Source organism: Theobroma cacao, chromosome 10 (genome assembly GCF_053813885.1).
Source record: "Theobroma cacao isolate CCN51 chromosome 10, ASM5381388v1, whole genome shotgun sequence".
Classification (NCBI taxonomy): domain Eukaryota; kingdom Viridiplantae; phylum Streptophyta; class Magnoliopsida; order Malvales; family Malvaceae; genus Theobroma; species Theobroma cacao.
The window spans coordinates 4,574,371-4,595,149 of NC_142648.1; the positions used below are offsets into that span (position 1 = coordinate 4,574,371).

At 33.9% G+C, this 20,779-nt stretch overlaps 2 protein-coding genes across 4 annotated transcripts; one reads left to right on the forward strand and one right to left on the reverse strand.

Annotated features, from left to right (window-relative positions):
- Window positions 1–264: 264 nt before the first annotated feature.
- On the reverse strand, window positions 265–10,753 carry LOC18586442 (ABC transporter G family member 24-like). Of its 2 annotated transcripts, none has more exons than XM_018129442.2 (14): window positions 10,088–10,751; window positions 9,491–9,567; window positions 8,885–9,154; window positions 8,505–8,568; window positions 8,262–8,408; window positions 8,038–8,072; window positions 7,795–7,868; window positions 6,706–7,634; window positions 4,959–5,255; window positions 4,271–4,765; window positions 3,602–3,750; window positions 3,020–3,309; window positions 2,782–2,915; window positions 265–812 (listed from the first exon to the last, which is right to left on the reverse strand). In XM_018129442.2, exons 1-14 carry the CDS (start codon window positions 10,330–10,332, stop codon window positions 656–658), a joined length of 3,363 nt encoding a protein of 1,120 aa, XP_017984931.2. In that variant the 5' UTR covers window positions 10,333–10,751; the 3' UTR covers window positions 265–655. The 2 variants fall into 2 exon arrangements, 1 of the variants encoding a protein (XP_017984931.2); XR_001929914.2 differs by having other exon boundaries at window positions 786–812; window positions 2,782–2,896; window positions 10,088–10,753.
- Window positions 10,754–15,687: 4,934 nt separating this feature from the next.
- LOC18586443 (serine/threonine-protein kinase PCRK1-like) lies at window positions 15,688–20,385 on the forward strand. 2 transcript variants are annotated; one of them, XM_007009838.3, is made up of 5 exons: window positions 15,688–16,292; window positions 17,068–17,479; window positions 18,554–18,814; window positions 19,169–19,291; window positions 19,645–20,385. In XM_007009838.3, exons 2-5 carry the CDS (start codon window positions 17,093–17,095, stop codon window positions 20,164–20,166), a joined length of 1,293 nt encoding a protein of 430 aa, XP_007009900.3. In that variant the 5' UTR covers window positions 15,688–16,292; window positions 17,068–17,092; the 3' UTR covers window positions 20,167–20,385. The 2 variants fall into 2 exon arrangements, with proteins under 2 accessions (XP_007009900.3, XP_088666824.1); XM_088810698.1 differs by lacking the exon at window positions 15,688–16,292 and having other exon boundaries at window positions 17,060–17,479.
- The last annotated feature ends 394 nt before the right edge of the window (window positions 20,386–20,779 follow it).

Genomic DNA, 20,779 nt, shown 5'->3' on the forward strand with positions numbered 1-20,779 from the left:
AACTGCATGAAAACCAAGTTGCTGAAGAGAACAAATATACCACGACAAGGAACATGGTTACCTGCAAAATGTAGAGTTTCAGCTTTCAACTAAATGCTGAATTGCTTACCACTAGGAAGGACAAGTTCAAATAGTAAAGAATACACAACTCTTGACATTGCGCCATGTTGGAAATCCCATCTCAATCCTATACAAGTTGAGGAAAGTTATTCCAGTTCAATGGTGTGTAGAATCTGCTTTTATGCTGGGGGAGATAAGTCAGGATTGACTGCCTAAACAAAAATGCTTGATGTTTTATTAACATGCAATCAATGTGATTCCCCAACCAATACATTTTGAATATGAACTCTTTCCTAAACATGGGAATAGGCCTGCAAATGGATTATCAAATAAACCTAACCGAGGAAATTCACACCCTCATGTACAAATGAATATGGGAGATAGGTTGTATAACCTAAGTAACAAAGTTACACTGATCAACTCCTAGATATACAAAATAAGCCGTGGCACTATTTAGTGACAGATTGAGATCATCACTCTCATGATTTTCCTGTTGCTGAAGGTTCGATGGTGCCATGAGCCTTCAGAGCTGAAGCATTCCACTTCTCCAGAAGGAATTAGAATGCCAAACAAATGCCAGGTTGGAAACTGATGTTCACTTCTTCTGAAAAGTAATCATACCAACAAATGCAAATAAACGGCTGACTACACCAGTAAGAATGAGGATGAATATACAAAGAGTCCATTCATGTAGACTATAACCACTTTTCAGAAGCGCACCACAACGAGTAATTAACCACACTCCATAGTACCTGCAATGTAAACATGACTCTTTTGGTAAATGAGATTTTCATTCAAAAGAAAACCAACAAATCACAAGGAAACATTAAGGAAAAAAAAAAAGGGAAACTAGCAGGAGGGGGAAAGTACTATGGTGGTGCTCTATTCAAAAGATGATTAACAATGTGCATCAGAAAAACCATAGTTTTCTAAGTTTCCATGATTACTTCCAAAAATTGTTGATGCCAAACCTATGCTCAAAGGAAAAATTGGTAAAAAATAATAAATAAATAAAAAAGCCATGCTAAGGGGTTTCTTTGTTACATCCAAACTACGGATTCTGAATGAGCCTCTGCCTGATCTGGGAAATGACAAATTATTTCAGATGTACACTAATACATACTAAAAGGTTCTTTCTAACCAGAATTTGGTGGCTGCAAAGGGATCAAAGGATACTAAATGATTTGATGCGAGGATATTGCACATTAGGTTTTTGTGGTCAGAAATCTAGTTAATTGCATCTCCCAAAAGTACTACAGTGGTGCTCTATTCAAAAGAACCTCTCTCAGAAACTTGGGAGACAACAGTGAATCAAGGCTTCGCAGCTTTGTCCACAACCTACGCAACTATTATTTTCTCCTCCTGAAAACTGCCAAAGTTTTGCCCCACAAAAACATTCCAGCTTGAGCGTTTTGCCCTATAAAACTCTTCCACCTTCAGCATTTTGGCCCAAAAACAGCTTACTAAAGCTAAGCCATCACAAAAATTCTGGGTCTCATATTTGACTGCTTGAAGTCTGGAGCCACCAATGACATAATTTTAAAGTGTATGGCACTAATTGTTAAATATTTCTATGGCCCAGACTAGTAATAAAAGAATAACCACAAACAGTTTCAAATATTATTACAGATTAAAGAAAAGCCTTTCTTTCAGCATCTTCACAGGCATTGTGGTTCTTAGATATAGAAACATTGCAAAGCCCACTGCAGTGGTCTTAATTATTTGGATTCAGATTTCATTGCCCTTCCTACCTACAAATTTTTTAGATAAATTTATCTAGAGTTTCATAGATATGATCAAATAATATACTCTGTTCAATTCAGTCTGAAAGATCTGATCCATAGATATCCCAAAATCATTTCTGCCGAGGAGAACCTTCTAAATGAAGTGAAACCTTCCTTGTCCTAGAGTGAGTAGGCAAAACTTTTCAGTCAGCCTCTGGCATAGACAAGTTATAAGACCTAAAGGAACAAACCTAATAGAAGAAGCAATAGGTTTTCTGTTTTGCACTGTAGCTTAATCCATTGCTATACTTAAGCTAACCAGTCCAAGTTGCAGTTCAGGTTGACTTGGCTAATTCTGCTGTAATTTAATATGACTAGGACATTGAGAACACAATATGTTTAGATTAGGTTAAGTAGCTGTGAAGGTTCCTAAAGTTTCTTGATCTGTGTTGAAGATGGGAGTCTGCAATGAGGAAATTCTTGGTGCTAAAATGTTTGAAGCTATTGGAGAAGAAGAACACATGATCTTATCTGTTTTTAACTTTTATCTTTATAGTATTTTATATTTTATTTTCTTGCATCAGAATAGCCTGTGAGCTATCAGGAATTAGCTGTGGAGGGCATGTGGCATTTCTTGATTGTAAGCCACTGTCCACCTAGCCGACAAGGAGCAATATGGTACTGCTGTGCAGTTGCCCTGTCCTATTTGTTTTTATTTCCTCCAAAGGGTGGTTATATACCACACCATTTTCACAAAATGAAGATATTCCAGCTACTGTCTTCTTCATTGAGTATTTGATATTTTTACTCTGTTTTTATGTCTACTCTGTGACTAATTTTCTTTATGAAATTCTTCAATCTGGAAGCTTCTCTTTGCCTATATTAATCCAATTAGATATTTTTAGATTATCATGACAATGAGATGGTGAATCTAAGGAGCAACGTATACATATTTATCTTTGATATCTTGAATAGATAAAGGGGTGATTTGCCATACCTTTCAGCATTTGCTATCACAAAAGCTTCCAAAGCCCACTTCGGGTAGCACAAATTAGATATCTTTTTCAGAACTTCACCATCTTGTTTCTGAGTGGCGACAAGTGTCAAAACAACTGGAAGAAGAACCGACCACTTCAAGAAACAGTAACGTCAACGAAAGGGAAAGGATATATAAAATTTGAAATTGGTTAAATGACATGTCTATTCCACTCTCAGTACGTGCTAATCTTACTCACCAGCTGGGCTGGACCAGGTTGAAAGAAGATGGCCAATGCATAGGCTATACCAGTCACACAGTACACCAGGCACAGCAAGACAATATAATTTTCAGCAAACGAAGATCTTGGATTTGTGAAGAAAAAGAACATAGAGAGATAAACCACAGGCTTGATCACAGTATTAAAGTGGTCAATGGTGTCTTTGGCCAAAAAGTAAGCCAAGCTGCTCATGCCAGATGCACTCTCTCTCCAATATTGTAATTTATCCAGTGAAAATGATCTCAAAGCTGCTATTTTGCATAGAAGAGCTGAAAACATCAAGAACCATGGTGAGAAAGTTATTGATACGGCAATTAGTTTACCATATGAATTCCACATCTTAACATTATTATTAATTGTTGCAAATGTATTTTAGCCTTGTGTGTGTGCAATTTATGCTTCATTTTCAATTGAATATATGTTTTCTAAAAAAGAAAAAGACTTTGCTGGAGGCAATAGTAAAATGAAGTTCCTCCAGTACTTCTGCAACTTTCATGGAACAAATCAAAAGAGCAAATTCGAAGAAATCCTTCTAGCATAAGTAACAGTTGTCCAACTTACAGACTGCAATTATGGTATAAGTATAACCAACTGCCCCGAAGTTTTCGTCACTTGTTTTAGCTAATGTTCCTAAGCAGGCTCCAGCAAGCAGTAAGATCAGATAATCTGTCGCTTGTATCTTAGCTTCCCTCATACGCTGCTTCCCAACCCTGAAATATTTATGGGAATTAAGCTGAAGATTTCTCAAGTTAAAAAAAATAACATGAAGAAATTGAACCGCATTGGCCACTGGATAGTTAACTCAAAAGATCATAGAACATTTAGCCCTGGGGCAAATTTATCAAGTAAAAGCCATTAAAGACTCAGATTAATAGTTATAGGAAAGAAGGTTATGAATTTTTAATTCACAATTTGACATAAATTGTCTTTGAGATTTTAAAACCCAAAGCCCATCACCTATTCAAACCAATTATATGCAGAATCAGTGGGATCTCAACAAACTCAAACAGACAAAAGCAGAGCTTTTGAGTGAAGCAAGCCTAAAACTTTAATGTGGTGCTTTTAATATCTGTTTTGGCCCCGAAAAAACTTATAATCAACAAATCAGACAAAAGCTATGGAATATGTATTGTATAAATGAGGTTTTCATCATTGAACATTTTACCAAATTAATCATTATATAAAGTTGGAAGCTACATGCAATCTCGGCAAAAGTTAGATAGTCCTTACCTCCCAAGAAAATATCTGTATTGCCAGAGTACACCTGGAGTTCTCCGGCATGATAAGTCCTTAAACTTTAAGAAATTGTGATGTATGCTATCCCGCTGCAACTCCACATTACTCCTCACATCTTGCCATAACTCTCCAGCAAAAGATTTTTCCTCCATTCCAGCATGAACAGGATTTGTCCCATTTGCTGGACCTGCACCTGCTGAGGGCATAGCAAGCTGAGCAAAACTTTGCTGCAGATCAGGGGGCACTGGGTACCCGTTGTGAAGCATCCACCTGACAGGAAGCTCTTTGTGGTTGACACCTGAGGTTGCACTTGGTGTTACTATACCCTCTAAAATGTCAATGAAGTGGTCTGGAGGGTTAACACGTTCTGGGACATGGATCCCAAGGCCCGCAAAGTATTCTTCTGCTTTCTTTGCTGAACCATGGTAGACAGTGAGGCCGCCTTTTGCCAAAAGTACTAGATCATCAAACATTTGGAACAAGGCATAGCTGAACCAGAAATTTCAGCAATTAATACACAAAAAAGACAGTAAATTTACATGCCTTAGAATCTAAATGAATCTTAACCAAGTTTCTAACTCCACAGAATTAGTTAGTATGTTTATTATATGCAAGGATACAGCAGTCTACGACTCATAATGACCAGATTGAAAAATATAGATTTCTGATAAAAAATTGTTACCTAGGTTGATGAAGCACCATGCAGATGTTTACTCCTTCAAGAGCTTCATGTCGAAGTGCTCTAAGAAGCAGCTGAGAGGATGCACTGTCCAAACCAGATGTGGGTTCATCCAAGATCAAAAGTGAAGGTTCCATGACCATTTCCAATCCAACATTTACTCGCTTCCTCTGGCCCCCTGAGATACCTCGCTTCTCTACAGTTCCCACCAAGGAATTACGCACCATCTGAAGCCCCAAAGACTCAATAACTCTTTCAACAACAAGAACTGTATCTGGTTTTGATAAATGAGCAGGAAGCCTTTAACATGCAGGAGTTTATGACATAGGGAAAATACGAGTAGTCAATACAAAAGAACTGATAGGAAAAGAACCCAGAAGATCAAGACATATAATTTAAGTATACACAAAAGAACATCAAGAGAAAGAGTATTTTCCAAACAAATGACTTCAGAATAATCATCCATTACTCTAAGTGAACTTTGATGTTGCCATATATAAGAAACAGCTTCAGCCATAACATGACAGGGACAGAGACAGGTCAAAAACTAAGGTTCTATTTTTGGGGAACAAAGGTGATGGGGGCTGGGAGGAGGGGAGGAGGAGGACCCAACCAATTCAAATGCAAGTGAAATAGAGTGCTAATTGATTCCTTGATATTATATACATCCATGACGAATTGATTCAAATAGAAATAACGACTAAAGGTTTTTTTATTATTTTTGAGAAGAACAAGCACAGAAACAGAATAGCTAAGCAAACCCACTCTTAAGTGATCTAGTATTCTAGAAGTCTTCCGTAAAAGGAATGTCCAAGTTATAGTATTTATACGTGACATACAGAAAGAAGGCAATAGTGTGGTTTTAGCATACTATGGCAGGGAGAAGGGAAATTTCCCTGCCACCACCACCTTCTTAGTCCTTGGTTAAAAGGTAAAGTGGGTGGTGTGTTAATAGAGCAACTGAGCAACTGGATTTTAGTTCAACATCTGAGCTTACCAACTTAGTAAACATGATTGCAAAAACAGCAACAAATTTAGTGATGAAAGTTTCATCTCTATCATTCACTGGGCACAATAAATTGATGAGTTTGATTGATAGATATGGATTTCATTCTGCCAGGAGGAAACAAGTGTAGGGAACAATCGTTCATGAGCCATAATTAATCAAAAAGCATATTTCTATAGCTAAAGGTTCCTGGAAAGTGAAATAAGAACAAAATAATATTCCTAAAAATTTTGCATATCATTAGAGAATGTTAAACATGCATCCATCACATAGCAGCACTAAAGACTATTTGGGACCTGTAAATGTTGCCTATAAGTTGTTGTCATTATATTAACAACAGCACATGTAGATCTTAGAAAGGCAATGCGCCAGACCCTAATTCATTTTAACTGCTCTAGCTACCTATTACAAGGTGCCATTTTTACATCCTACAATAGTTATTAAAAAAAAAAGGCATCATTACTTAGCTCCTGTCTGCTCTTGCCAAAGCAAGGAATTGGATGAGTTACTGAAATATGGTAGCATAGGACATCACATGCTAGGTAATAGTCAGTTTTTGACAAGTATTTTCCATTAGTTCAAAGGGTGAAGTGATTACAACCCCTTGACAATATCAACCCACCTATGGCAATCCACCACACTAAACGTAACATGGACCAGAAAGAAAACAAGATGATAATTTGTATTATGCACACGAGTCAATATCTATGTTGCTGATGTAAAAGGGGTTTAAATCTGGCATACCTGCACTTAGCATTAAACCGTAGATTCTCTTCCACGGTCAAGTTCCCATGCACAATATCATCTTGTGGCACATAACCAATTATTTTCCTATATGAGCGGATTGATTCATTCTTTCCATTTATAAGAATCAAACCAGTCATCTTGCAACCTATTGCCTTTCCAGCCAGAGCAGAAATAAATGTTGTTTTTCCAGCACCTGAAGGGCCCATTACAGCAGTGATGCGACCAGGCTTAATTTTTCCAGTAACACACCTCAAAAGATGCTTGCCTTTCCCCTTCAAAGTGAGTGTAAGGTCTTTGAAAGAGACCTCAATCAGGGGCCTTTTCCTGATTTCAGGATTAGTAGCCATAGAAATTACTCCTGAGAATGTAAGATTTTTATTTTCTTCTTGCAGTGCTTTCTCTTTTTCAAGTTGAGCATATGCATACTTAAAAATTTGGCTATGAGTATTAGGTTGTTTTCCCTTTGGCTTATGGCCTTTAGATTTTCTATCATGGGTATTAACATCAAATCCTTCATAATTTCCAGGGTCATCTTCAATTTCATGCATCATCCGCATCAAATTGCCAGGTTCCATTGGCTTTCCCCTGGATGGTGCAGATGATGATAAAGATTCACTTGAAGAACTTATATGTGTAGGAGCATACAAGTCTTCATCTGTTTCACAACTTGTTTGATCCAATATTTTAAGTTCCTCAGGATGCTTGGCAGATTTTTTAAAAGAAAATGTCTGTGAAAAATGAGTTTGCAGTCCACTTGCATGTTTCTTAGCAGCATCCTTAGCAGTTTTCCACCTTTGACGTGCTTTTGCTGTGTCTCTTGCACTTCTTGCCGCTGCTTCCCTGGTTTTCGCCAGTCGTCTTTCCCTTGTGTTGAGAACTTGGTCAGAACAATTGTAGATAATGAGGAGAAGAGTAGTAGTAGCAGCCTGCATAAGCAAAGAGATATTTTATTATTGTTTTGGATCGTTGTCAAAGGGCTATAAGCATACTTCTGCAAGCATGTCAGACTAACAGTAAATGATAAGAATCCAAAAAAACAAAATAGGTGATTATACTTATGGCTCTGGAGTCAAGCAAATGACTTACTATAAGCATAATTCCATAGGCATGCAAATCTTGATTTGATGCGTTTGAATTGCAAGAAGTCAACTTGAAGCAGCCTGCAAGATCAGTGAGGGTAAAAATGCAGTCCAGGCATCATGAAGCCTCAACCAGGACATAAACCATAGGATCCTAAATATTAATTTCACAAAGTGACAAATGCCTATATACACTCCCAGTGGAGTCAGATGTAATATGCAAAATAAACAATCTAAGCAAAGGGCTTACGTTTCTCAGATGTTGAACCCATCCTGCAGTAATGTCTGCAAAAGGCAAACAAAAATTTGATAGCATCAAGAAAAATGAAAATAAAACCAGGAGATTAAGTATACATATAAATAACGCAGACAGGATTATTAAATATTTTGTTATGATAGATATAGAAAGAATGAAACTGGCCAAATGTCGGAGCTCCAGGAGAAGCGATTAAGTGTTAGGAAGAAAACTAATACCCACTACTGCACGGCTTTTCCTGGGTTGTTGTTGGACAATATGACCCTGCTGAACAGAATACCTCACCACTGCTACGAACATCAGCCCATATATTGGCTCCTCCACAAGTATGGTTTGGCTTTCCTGGAGGCAGCTGGTAAAGATATCTGAAAAACCATATCAATAGTTTTTTTATATGAACCTTCTTAAAGCCATAGGCCATTCAATTTGTAAAGCAATGTTTAGAAGTAGTATGAACTTACGGCTCACATATGCCAGTAGCGTTATTGAGTGTTGCAACCGGACAATGGGAACCCAATGGGCAAGCTGTAGAAAGATGGCATCAGATAAAGCATGTGCAGAAAAAAAATAGACATATTTTTAACCATTCTAAGAAAACAATGACTAAGCATGGAATGATACTTAGAAAAAAAGTTACAAGGCCGTGAACTAACAAAAGATACTTGAGAATTTTTGGTTATTAATGTTGCATACTTCATTACTAGGCAATATAGAGACTTAATAATCTAGAAGTATAAGGATTAGATAGCAGAAAAATATACCTTGTTTTGCAGGATGCTCAATAATAAATAGAAATTAGCTATCTAGGAAGAAAGCCTTGAAAAGATCTTCAGATACTTACGAATCATGCATGTAAGACCACGAGGGCAGAAAAAGCCCTCACAACAAGCCTGACAATCATGAGTCCTAGGAGGAATGACTCGAGAATTTTCAAGGTCAACCTGCTGGTTTGGACCAATACTACAAGCCCATCCCGGCTCACAACCAGAAACCCATGAGGTTACATTACAGTTTTCGTTAGGCCTCAAATTAGTTGCACTTGAACTTCTAAAAAAAGTATCGAAGTAGAATTTTGCCTCAGCTGCTGTGCACAAGCGCCGCATAATATCTCCTGTTGAACCAATGGACACCACAGTATTATACTAACACATGAGACAGTAGAATAAAAGAAATTTTTAACATAACTAATTCTAAGTCAACTCAACTAGTCTCATTTCCAACTTCCAAGTACACGGTTGGTTTTGTGCGAGAATCTCTACTTAGAGTTATAACTTATGTTGAGGCAACAAATTTTAGAAGTAACAGCAACACTAACTACAATGTTTACAAAAATACTACTGGAAGAACACTGTCAAAGCTTCAAAATTTTCTTCTCATCTCTTTCTGCATTTCCTTAGCTACTAAAGAAAGCAAGCAGTTTCATTCTTGCTAATCACAGATATTGTACCTTTAGTTTTCTGAATACAGGAAGCCAAGAAGTCCAAATTTGATGAAAAATTAAATGCTTTATTCCAATCAGCTTCCCTGAAACATAGAGGCAGCTTCAAACTCAAAACGATCCAATTCCATTGTATGAACAAATATATAAAACTAACAAATAAGTATCACCTCAGAAAATTTTCTGCAAAATTAAAGAAATTAACATTTTTTAAAAAAAAATCACTTTGTAACCAGAAACAAACATATAGCGCCAATTAGTACAAACTTCATTCGACATGTCACAGCCAAGCTTCATTTCTATTCATTATCAAAGAAACCAAAAGAATACAGAATAGAACAGTTCAATGCAGTTTACCGTTCTACAATTGTTCAGCAACCAAATAGAGTAAAAGACCAAAAAGAAATGGCATGCAAAGCACAAAAGAAATGACCTTAATAGAACGAAATACAAGCTAACCTTCATTAACCAAAAACCCGAAGCAACATTAAACATAAAACAGACTCAATTCTCAATTATTCCCTTCCTTTTCCTCATCAATTCTATTTAAGAAATAGATAATGAACAAGTATGACATAGAGAAAAAAGAAAAAAGGAAAAACTTACTGGTTTTTTATGCAGAACCTGGCCTGGTCACCAATATCCTTGCTAAAAACTGCAGTAAGATTAGAAAGCCTGCTATTAACAAGGGCTGTAGTAAAGCGAAGAGCAGTAGGATCGTCCACTTGATCATAATCATTCAAATCTTGACATTGTACCATATTCACTAAGAAACTCAAAACTACAAAAACCCAGAAAGAAGCCGACCAAAAACTACAAACTTTTAACTTTTTTAAGCCCATTTTGAGCATATGGAAAGAAACCCAACAAAGAGACAATTTTGTTCTTTTGACAAAAAAAAATGGAACTCTGCTTTTCACTTAGGATAAAAATGAGTGTGTGGAGCTAAAGAAAAATGTGAATGAGGAACATAAAGAGATCTGGGATTGGCTTAAGCAGCCATGTGGTGGGTTTTAAAGGTCAAACTTTTGTATTTTAGGAAGGCTGCTTAGCCACCCTTTGTATTAAAAAGAAATATCTTTCATTCTTATCCTCCCTTCCTTCCTGGTTCATACCCAAGGCGGGGTGAAAAAGATAGAAGGAATGAGTTGGGAAGAAATGGTGAAAGTGGGACCCTTGTAAGAGGAGACCTTGTCTTAAGGACCATTTGCTTGTTTGCCGGCTTTCGCAGACAGGACATGTTTGGTTGCGCTGTCTGGTTTGAGAAGAAAACCATATGTAAATCTGTTTTATATAAGATTCCTATTCCTATATGAATAATATCAGAATGTGAACTACTTAGCATCCCTAGTGGTAAATTATTCTACGTCTGGCGTATTCGTGAAGCCATGTGTGAAAGTCAAGACCAAGCCAGGCCACCCAATCTTGAAAGCTGGACACTATTGTGACCCTTGAATGAGCCAAGCCTACCATGGCCAGGTCCATGGTAGGTCTGGTTGACACATTTCAAATCATTGTCCATTTTTCCCTTTTACCCTGGGAAACATGAGGCTGTAAGACCTAGCATAGGACCATAATTTCATCTCAAACTAAATGGAAAGCAGAGAACTTGAGTATTCAAAGTTGTCAGGAACTGTTAAGGTGTAAATCTATAACAATGTAAATTTGGGTAACCTGTTGGGGTTGATAGATTAAGGGTGTCAGTTAATGTTATGTATAGGCTTTGAGAATCTGTCATGCTGCCTATGTGTTATTGTGCAGTGTTGAGCTTTTGTAAGGCTACCGGAATTTTATCTAAGTCAGAATTTTTATATCGATGAAAGTCTTTTGTCAAAGACTTAATATGGTATTTTGGCATTGGAAGTAAGGATGAGTAAAATTAGATTAGATTAATTATTCATCCAAATTAAATATAATTTGGATAAAATGGTTCAATTCAATTGATTCAAAATATTTGATCTAATTAATTTATTTAATTGATTTTCAATTTTTAAAATTTTTAAATCAAATTGATTCAAAAAAATTAAATTTTTATATATATTAATATATTATGTATTATTTTGAAATTTATATAAAATATAATATACTTTTAATATTTTTTAAGTTTTAATTACTATTTACTATGTTACATTCCCAGCCTTCACTTCTTCATTTTTATTTTTTAATCACTCCTCCTTTACTTTTTTTTTTTTTCTCACCTAGTCACCTTTACATTTTACTCTTTCTTTATTTCTTTTAATTCTTTTTTGTTTATACATTTTAAGATGTCAAAAATTGGGATTATAGATTCCATTTCTGTTGTTGACAATTGACAAGTGAAGAATTTAAAAATGCATTCTTCACACTTGAATTGAAATAAATGTTAAATTTTATGACTTTTTACATAATTTTCATTTTTAATATGCTTTGACTTTGTTATTAAAAAAATTATATTAATTATATTTTTTATATTCTTTCGATTGGTAGATAGTTATGTGAGTGAATGTGAAGAGCCAAGCCATTAAAAAGATTCAAGTTGATAATTTGTGATGATTAATGGTCTTGTGTTAAACAATTTTATTTTGTGAAAGTTAATTTTATTATTTTGACTCTTTATTTTGTTGAATCTTAAATATTAATTTAATGATTTATGTAAAAAGATATAATTATATAAGTGAATGAACAAATGTTATGTTTTTTATATTTAGATTATTTGTGTATTTTATACTTATGGATAACATTTAGAAGTTTTAATATTGTACTATAAAAAAAAAGTGATAAAATTTTTATCTATTGGTTCAAAATCGAACTGATTAAACCAATTCAATATTTGGTTAGTTTAGTCTTACTTTATATTTGATCAGTTTTAATCGATTTTTTAAAAATATTTAATTTATTTAGTCTTTAGGTAAGATAGACCAAATTGTCTAATTGCTCACCCCTAACTGAAAGAGTTGAAAAACTTTTTTTTTTTTAAAAAAGTTAGAAATCAAAATAAGTATATGATTTATGAAACCAAAGTTCTTGTCTTAAATAATCTATAATCTAATTAACCTATTAATGTACAAAGCTATAATCCACCTACTCTATTAAACTCATTTTTTTCTCAAACTTTTTTGGTAAATAAGATAATTATGGGAGTTAATGTAAATCTTAGCCGTGATTACCTCCTACAATCATTGGAAGAACTTAATTAAAAGGCCACCATTAACTATTCATAAACATTGTTAATTAAACTGTTTGACTTGTTGCATTTAGTAAAAGTTAAGCATCCCCTTTTTTCCCTTTTGCACCTGCTTACGCTATTAAAGTAATTAGTTGCCACATTCCTAATTCCTCATAAACAGGTTTGAATAAGTACAAGACTTGAGAGATTAGAACAATTTATCAATCTATGAATTTTAATTCGTAATCAAAAGAATTAGGTAAAATATCCTCACTTTCTAAGTTTTGATTAAAATTATACAATAGTCAATTAATTTTCAAAATAAACAATACGTCTCAAAAAATATTTTTCTAAAAGAAATAATTTTATCTTTAATTAATTTTTAAAAATACTATTATATAATTTTATTAATTATTTAATCAAAAAAAGCTTCGTGCTCTCCTTTTTTGGAGAGTTGAGAAGCATGATCAATGCTCTTTATTTTAAGTTTTTTTTTAAATATAATAATAATTTTTAAGTTAATAAAGAAAGAAAAGATATTTTAATTTTATCATAATTTCTGTTAACAGTGTTTGTACTCTTACAGCATGTTTGGTTCACTAGAAAGAATAAAATGGGAATAAAATAGTCATTCCAAGAGAATAAAATAGAGGAATAATAGCTATTATATAGATTGGTTAATGGGAATGGAATAGGATAGAAATTGCTATTATTACTTATTCTATTATTTGATTGGCAGGAATAATTTTAAGAATGGTTAAGGAATAATGGGTAAATGATAAAAATACCCTTTATTAAAATTTAAAGATTTTTTAATTAAAAGACAAAAAAACTATGATGGAAAATAAATAATATTTATTCAAATTTAAAAATTTATTTTATTAAAAGATAAAAATATTCTGAGCAATAAAATCAAAATAACTTTTACTATAATTAATAATATTTTCACTAAAATACATACATATTTTTATTATAATTTAATAATATTTTTATTAGAAGTTAATTAAACTTTTTATTATAATTAAATAATATTTAATATTAAAAGATAAAATATATTATTCATTAAATTTAAATAATACTCTTTATTATATTTATTATATTCAAATAATAATATTAAATAATATGTTTTATAATATTTATTATAGTGAAACAATATTAATATATTAAATAATATTTAAATATTTTTATTTCCTTTTTTTTGAAAATGAAGTAAAAACTTTTGTGTCTTTTGTGCTTTAGAGAGAGAAGAAGTGAGGACGAGAGAGAAAAAATAGATTTAGTATTTTTTTGTAAGATAATTTTTTAAATTGTAAAAGGGTATATTTATCTAATCAACTTCTTTTCTTATTCTTAATAATTTGGAATAGTTATTACCAAAGAAGGCCTTGGTAATGGCTATTCAAACTTCTCTTGAAATGGTTATTATGAAGAATAATCATTCCATTGAACTAAATACAACTTTATTTCAAAAATGAGAATGGGGAAGGAATGAATATTCCATTATCTCCAACCAAGCATGCCCTTAGAGTAAAGTGTTTATTTCAAAAATTAATGAATTTATTTAAAATTTTTATTAAAACTTAAAATGTGAAAGTATTTTACTCAAAAAATTAATATGTTTCAATAGTTATCAAGAAGAGAAAATCTAATGATAAGATTCAAAATATAATGATAAAGTAAAAAATAATGAATATTCGAATATTTGATTTATTAATTAATATATAATTTTTTTATTTAAAAAATAAAATTTTAAATTTTTTTAATTAAAAGAAATTGAGGGGAGGTGAAATTCACTAGACATTCTAGACTGCAGACATTGCCTCTATGCCCCACAGCTAATGATCCAAACTTCACCTTAACTTGCACCACCATATGGTATACACTACACCAATGAAGGGAGAGGCAAACTCCACAAAGGGACCTAAAAGGACAGGTTCATGATCATGAAGGAAGAGGGCAAATGTCATATCAACACTGTTTCATTAATGATATGATCTTCCCATTGTCAGGCTCATCAGAAACAAAGGGTAGAGATGCATCAAGGGCAAAGCTTTTTGGCAAATTGTCTCGTTCATTTATGTTACCAGGATCATGACAAAGATAAAAGGATACAGTCATGGATTAAATTATTCCCCATATTACATTATTTTATTATTTATAACATTTCTTGATATTAACTAAAAAAAACAATTTTGGACATGTCATGCAATGTTAGTTTTTGAAATAATTTTGCTTTAAGCTTCATGGGGGGTTTTGGACTTAGGTTTTGTATCAGGTTTTATCTTCTCTAATGTTACTTGATGCATTTATATTTATTATTACTGTATAATTTATTCATAAAAATCAATACTAAAAGGATTTTCATTCAAGAGAGAGAGTAAAATTGAATCGAAATAATGATTCAATCGAATCGAATATAATTTAAATAAAATGGTTTAATCCAATTGATCCATTAAATTTGTTGATTTAAAAAAATTAATCTAATTAATTTATTTGATTAGTTCTCAATTTTACAATTTTTAAATCGAATCGATCAATAGATCAAATTAATATTCGCTACATATATATATATACATCAATATATATAATATTTTATATATTATTTTTAAATTTATATAAAATATATATTTTATTACTAATATTTATTTTATATTTTATAATTACAAGTTAAATTTATAAATTTTAATATTATAATTTAAAAAAATACAAAATTTTATTTTTTTTATTTAAAACCAAATTGACTAAATCAATTCAAGATTTAATCGATTTCATCCTTTTTATATTTAATCAATTCGAATTAATGTTCAAAAAATGTTTCCCCCGTTTAATCATCAGGATTGATAGTCTAAACTGACCTAACTGCCTAATTGCTCGTCTATGCTTCAATTGACGCGTTGTCAAAATCAAATTGAAGGCCATAAACAAGTGGGTAGAACGTGCATTCGAAGCTTTAATGTTATGGAGAATTCAAGAGTTTCTAATGAATGACCTGTTGACTTTCCTCATCCTAAAATGATGGTGCAACTTCTTATGCTGACACACAACATGAAGTTAGAACTACCCTTTTTTTTTCCCAGCAATTTCATGAATTTTGACTTATGAATTGGTTTTGTCTCCACTTTGAATTTCCATTATAAAACTATTTGAAGCCCATGGTTGCAAGCTATGTTAATGGTTTCCAACTTCCAACTACACCTTTAAAAAAAGAAATACTACAAATACAATTCCTCTTTTTTTGTATTCATAGATATGCTATACAAATGACTCATTCTCCGTGATGTTTCACCTTCAAATCCTTTCTTTTGAAGAAAGTGACAACCAAATCTTTTCCCTTTTCACACTTTCTCACTTTTTTGTTCTTCAAGTCCTAGACATAATACTATAATCTCATTTGGTTTTTATCATTATTTTTTTTGGGGGGCCGTTGTTTACTCACTAAAAGCCTTTTTTTTTCTTAATGAGGTTCTTGGTTGGTGAGCTAAAATACAGCTGCCTTGTATTGACTTGTTGCTTTAGATCATGGAGAGCTCGTTGCTGTGTCCTTGGATCCTCTCAGTATTCCTTTTGGCTTTCTGGGTGTCTCTTTAATATGGAAAACCTGTGAATCCTATCTACTTTGTTCTTGTTGTTTTTCTGGGTTTATATTCAAAGAGAGCATTAGCAAAGGTCAGTGCTTTCTTGAAATTATTTCCTTTTTGTCAAAAAGCGTTTTGAATTTTTTTGGTCTTTCACAATTCAAAATGTTGTTGAATTTTATTTGTAGCATATGTGAGTTTATATCTTTTTCAAGGTTTCTTGGTGGTTCAATGCAGAGCTTCTTTGACTTATATTATAGTTTCTCTCTCCCCTCCCCCCCCCCCCCCCCCCCCTCTCTCTCTCTCTCTCTCTCTCTCTCTCTCTCATGTTTGATATATTTGTTGGGTAACTTGTTGCACTGGAAGTTGGTTCCTTTCAGGAATAGTATACCATTGTTAAGGGTGTATCTGATGACATTTTAGTCTATGGCACATATTTAATTTTGAATTTGTAATGTTCAAGAAATATGGTAGCCGACTATTTTCTCTAATAAGATGAATTGTTTTGTTTAAAGCCCTGGTCATGGAATTTTGCTGGTGACTAAAAATGCAGACAAAGAACATTGGCATCTTGATGTCATGTTTGACGTTTAAAAGCCTACTTTTTTTGAGTTGCTAATGGTATTTTGTATCATATCTTGAATTTTGCTGGAAGTTGTAGTTTGATTGATTTTATGCTGCTTGAGCATGTGAAATTGGATAATAGCTATGTTTATACTTTATCAACATTCTTCATCTCTATACTTTCATTTTATTATCAGCAATTCTTGTTAGGATTAAGCGTTAGGTTACGATTACGTTCATCAGGCTGTTAATCTCAAAATCTATTTGAGTTAATCCATACTAATGCAATTCTTAATGTGCAGTGAGGCAGTGTGTTTCTTTGGGGCTATGAAGTGTTTTTGTTTCTCTGGTAAAGAGAAGAATGCTGAACCAAAAGCTACAAAGTCTATTTCCGTCCGTTCCTCCACTTCCATTTCCATGTCAGCAGATCATGATATGAGGAGATCTGGGTCTGAGTTCAATTCTCAGAATGTCTCAGATTTTAGCACAGAATCCTCCACGAAGAATTCATTTGCTGCTTTGTCTCAAAGACAAAGTAATCTCAGAGAGTTCACGTTCTCAGAGTTGAAGACAGCAACAAAGAATTTCAGCCGCTCCCTGATGATTGGAGAAGGTGGGTTTGGCGGTGTATATAGGGGTGTTATCCGAAGCACAGACGATCCTCATAAGAAAATTGATATTGCTGTTAAACAGCTAAGCAGAAGAGGGTTGCAGGTAAGCTTTCTGCTTTTGTAAAGCTTGGTACAAAAAACGGTATTTCAAAATTTTAAAATTTTCCCTAGCTTGGGTGTGAAGTCTTTTGGGTAACATGCCAGCGAATTTACCTTTTTTTCTGTGCATTATTGATCTTTCGTATCTGTCTTATCTGTACTGAGAAACCAACAATTCCAGGGAGTTCTTTCCTTGTAAAGTTGCAGATATGACTAACACAAAGGGAATATTGTAGTTTGTTCTACATGCTGAATTTAGACAATTTATATGTTTATTAAATACATAGTTTACTTGAATGCATATAATCCTTTTATCCCTATGAATTAATTAATGTCTTTTAATCTAAAAAAGCATGTGTACAAAATATTCCAGGAATGTGTGGTTGGCTACTTTAACAGTCGTCTTCTCAGCACTTCTAGACCTTCCATCGTTGACACTCTTATGCTAGCAGAAGATGCTGGCTGCTTCTTGTTTTTTGTTTCCTTGAACAGTTTTCCATTTAGCCATGGGATCATTAAATTGTGGTAGGAAGTCAAAGTAGAGTTTTGGATAACCAAGTTAGATAAGGGGTATAAATTATGACTTCTAACTAACTTATATTAATTATTGAACCTGATTTTGGTGAAAATCAATGTGAGAGGAATTAAATGTCATAGTCATCAGGCTGAAGTGATATGGAACTGCTAAACATTTTCAGATGGAGCACTTTACCAAGAACAAATAAATCTTTTAGGGGATACACAGCCTACAGCATGATCTTTTATGTAAATATCCACATATTTTGGGATAGTTTAAATCATTTTGCCCAGTTTAAAGGTCCCCATCTACCAGTGTTCTGCTCACGCCTTTCTTCCTATCCTTTCTCAAACTGTTTTAGGACTGCAATGCATCTTGATTCCTATGGCTTAAGATTGCATTAACCTATTTTTTACTTTTAATGAGTACTTATTTTAGAAAAGGGGAAATCTCTGGCGATTAAATTGATTCCCTTATTCCTGTTATATGTTCTTTTCTGTAACATGTAGATGAACAATCCTTTTGAAATATGTAATGGTTGTTTCCACATTTTGTTGGCAGGGGCACAAAGAATGGGTGACAGAAGTAAATGTTTTAGGGGTAGTTGAACACCAAAATCTTGTGAAATTAGTGGGTTACTGTGCTGAGGATGATGAAAGAGGTATACAGAGGCTGCTGATATATGAGTACATGCCCAACAGGAGTGTGCAGGATCACTTGTCAAGTCAGTTTCAAACAACTCTTCCTTGGGCCACCAGAATTAAAATTGCCCAGGACGCTGCCCGAGGCTTAGCTTACCTCCATGAAGGAATGGACTTTCAGGTACCTTTTACTTCTTGCTAGATATGATTGCAATCTGATAGAGAAATTTTCTTCTTTTGGTATATATGTAGATGAGGTGGGAAACAAAATGCAAAAAAAGAACAGGGAAAAAAAGGTGCAAATTTAGTATAAAGATTTCATGCAAAGAGTTGTGGTAGGACTTAAAGGAACTAGGCATGTCAAAAAAAGAAACACTCAAAACATGATGAATTGATAACAATGAAGCTTCTTATCGCAAATGAAACCCGCATTTTACCTCATTGCATCTTTTAGCTGCTTTAGAAGTTTAAATCCTTTTCTTGAACTATATATATATATTATTTATCAAGAACTTTTGTTTTGTGATTGGCTCAGATTATTTTCAGAGATTTCAAGTCCTCAAATATACTTTTGGATGAGCATTGGAATGCAAAGCTGTCAGACTTTGGGTTGGCCAGACTGGGGCCTTCAGATGGATTAAGTCATGTCTCAACTGCAGTAGGTTTTGAAGTTGCTGCAGATGTTCTTAAATTGCATTTGTTTTCTTTACACTACAATTTAGGCCATAAAAGCTTATGCCATATGTTATAGTTACTTGAAGATGCTAGACCATTTCTTGAAATTCTACGTTGTCTTTGTTGACTACTAAAAATTGCTTTTCCGATACTCATCTGCACTACTCACCTTAAAATGAATGGACTTTTGCTTACTTCCAACATCTCCAAACCAGCACTTATTATCCCTCCTCCCCCTTTCTCTGGCCCCATTTCTTCCATATTCCTTGTGCAAATGTTTCATATCATGCTCTTTTTACAGGAATAGAGGTACCAATTTGTCCATTTTCTGTGCAGGTTGTAGGGACTATTGGATATGCAGCTCCTGAATACATTCAAACCGGGCGCCTGACAGCTAAAAGTGATGTGTGGAGCTATGGAGTTTTCCTTTATGAACTCATAACAGGTAGGCGCCCTTTGGATCGGAGTCGCCCCAAGCGGGAGCAAAAGCTTTTAGAATGGGTCAGGCCACACATCTCTGATATAAAGAAGTTCAAGTTGATTTTGGACCCTAGGCTCGAAGGGAAGTATTCTCTCAAGTCTGCACATAAACTTGCAGCAGTAGCAAACAAATGCTTGGCACGGCAGGCCAAACTACGCCCCAAAATGAGTGAAGTTCTAGAAATGGTGAACCGAATCGTGGAAGCAGCAGATATGGTAAGCCCCCAACTCCCTATGAAGAGTTCAACTCCGAAAAATGTCTCTGAAGTATTATCAAGCAGGAAGCATCTAAAAAGAAGGTTTGTTGATCTGATAACCGGGGACAAAGGATGTTTGATTTGGCGAACATGGAGACCAAAGATTGTGAGAACTTGTTAAGACACTAGTTGATGAATTTGGTTGAATTCTGTAAGTTAGTCTTCTCTACGTATCGCATAAAAACCATTGTAAAGGCTTTGCTTTGGCTGTAGGAAGTTTTCAAACTACCATATTTGAGCTGATACTTTGTGCTCAAAGCTTAATAGCTTGAAAGAGTAATATCTAGTCAATAGCTGTTTAATTTCATCTTATAAATAAGTTTCCAAGGTATTTGGTTTATCCTCAGCTTTCATAACTTTCATTAATAATTTGTTAAAATGAAGCTAATGCAAAGATGCTTTGCTTGATGTATGTTTTGATCCAAGCTTAATTGCTTGTAATCAAAAGCATTTACCGGATTCTCTCTGTCTTGATTTACAAGCTACATTGATAATTAAAAGATATGAGTAACGAGGCCTTAAAGTTGTTAAGAAGGTAACCATGGTGGAAAAGGAAGTGACAAGCCTAGTTTGTGTTTGTTCTCTAAGAATTTGGATGCCATGGCTAAAACTTCATGGGGCAGAGGGATTAAGTTAGAAGTAGCTGACACGATTTATAAGACCCTTTTCATCAAATGAAGCTCCAATTGGCTTTAACGTAAAAACAGGTTGAATCAAAAGCCAATCCAGACTTG

What these genes read in the sequence shown, in the direction of transcription:
- LOC18586443 (XM_088810698.1), top strand. Translation starts at nt 17,060, where the DNA reads ATGTGCAGTGAGGCAGTGTGTTTCTTTGGGGCTATGAAGTGTTTTTGT. An exon ending in ATGAAGGAATGGACTTTCAG is followed by an intron (nt 18,815 to 19,168) that starts GTACCTTTTACT and finishes TGATTGGCTCAG; the next exon opens with ATTATTTTCAGAGATTTCAA. An exon ending in TAAGTCATGTCTCAACTGCA is followed by an intron (nt 19,292 to 19,644) that starts GTAGGTTTTGAA and finishes TTTTCTGTGCAG; the next exon opens with GTTGTAGGGACTATTGGATA.
- LOC18586442 (XM_018129442.2), bottom strand. Translation starts at nt 10,332, where the DNA reads ATGCTCAAAATGGGCTTAAAAAAGTTAAAAGTTTGTAGTTTTTGGTCG. An exon ending in GGGTTCAACATCTGAGAAAC is followed by an intron (nt 7,869 to 8,037) that starts GTAAGCCCTTTG and finishes CTGATCTTGCAG; the next exon opens with GCTGCTTCAAGTTGACTTCT. An exon ending in CCTATGGAATTATGCTTATA is followed by an intron (nt 7,635 to 7,794) that starts GTAAGTCATTTG and finishes TTGCTTATGCAG; the next exon opens with GCTGCTACTACTACTCTTCT.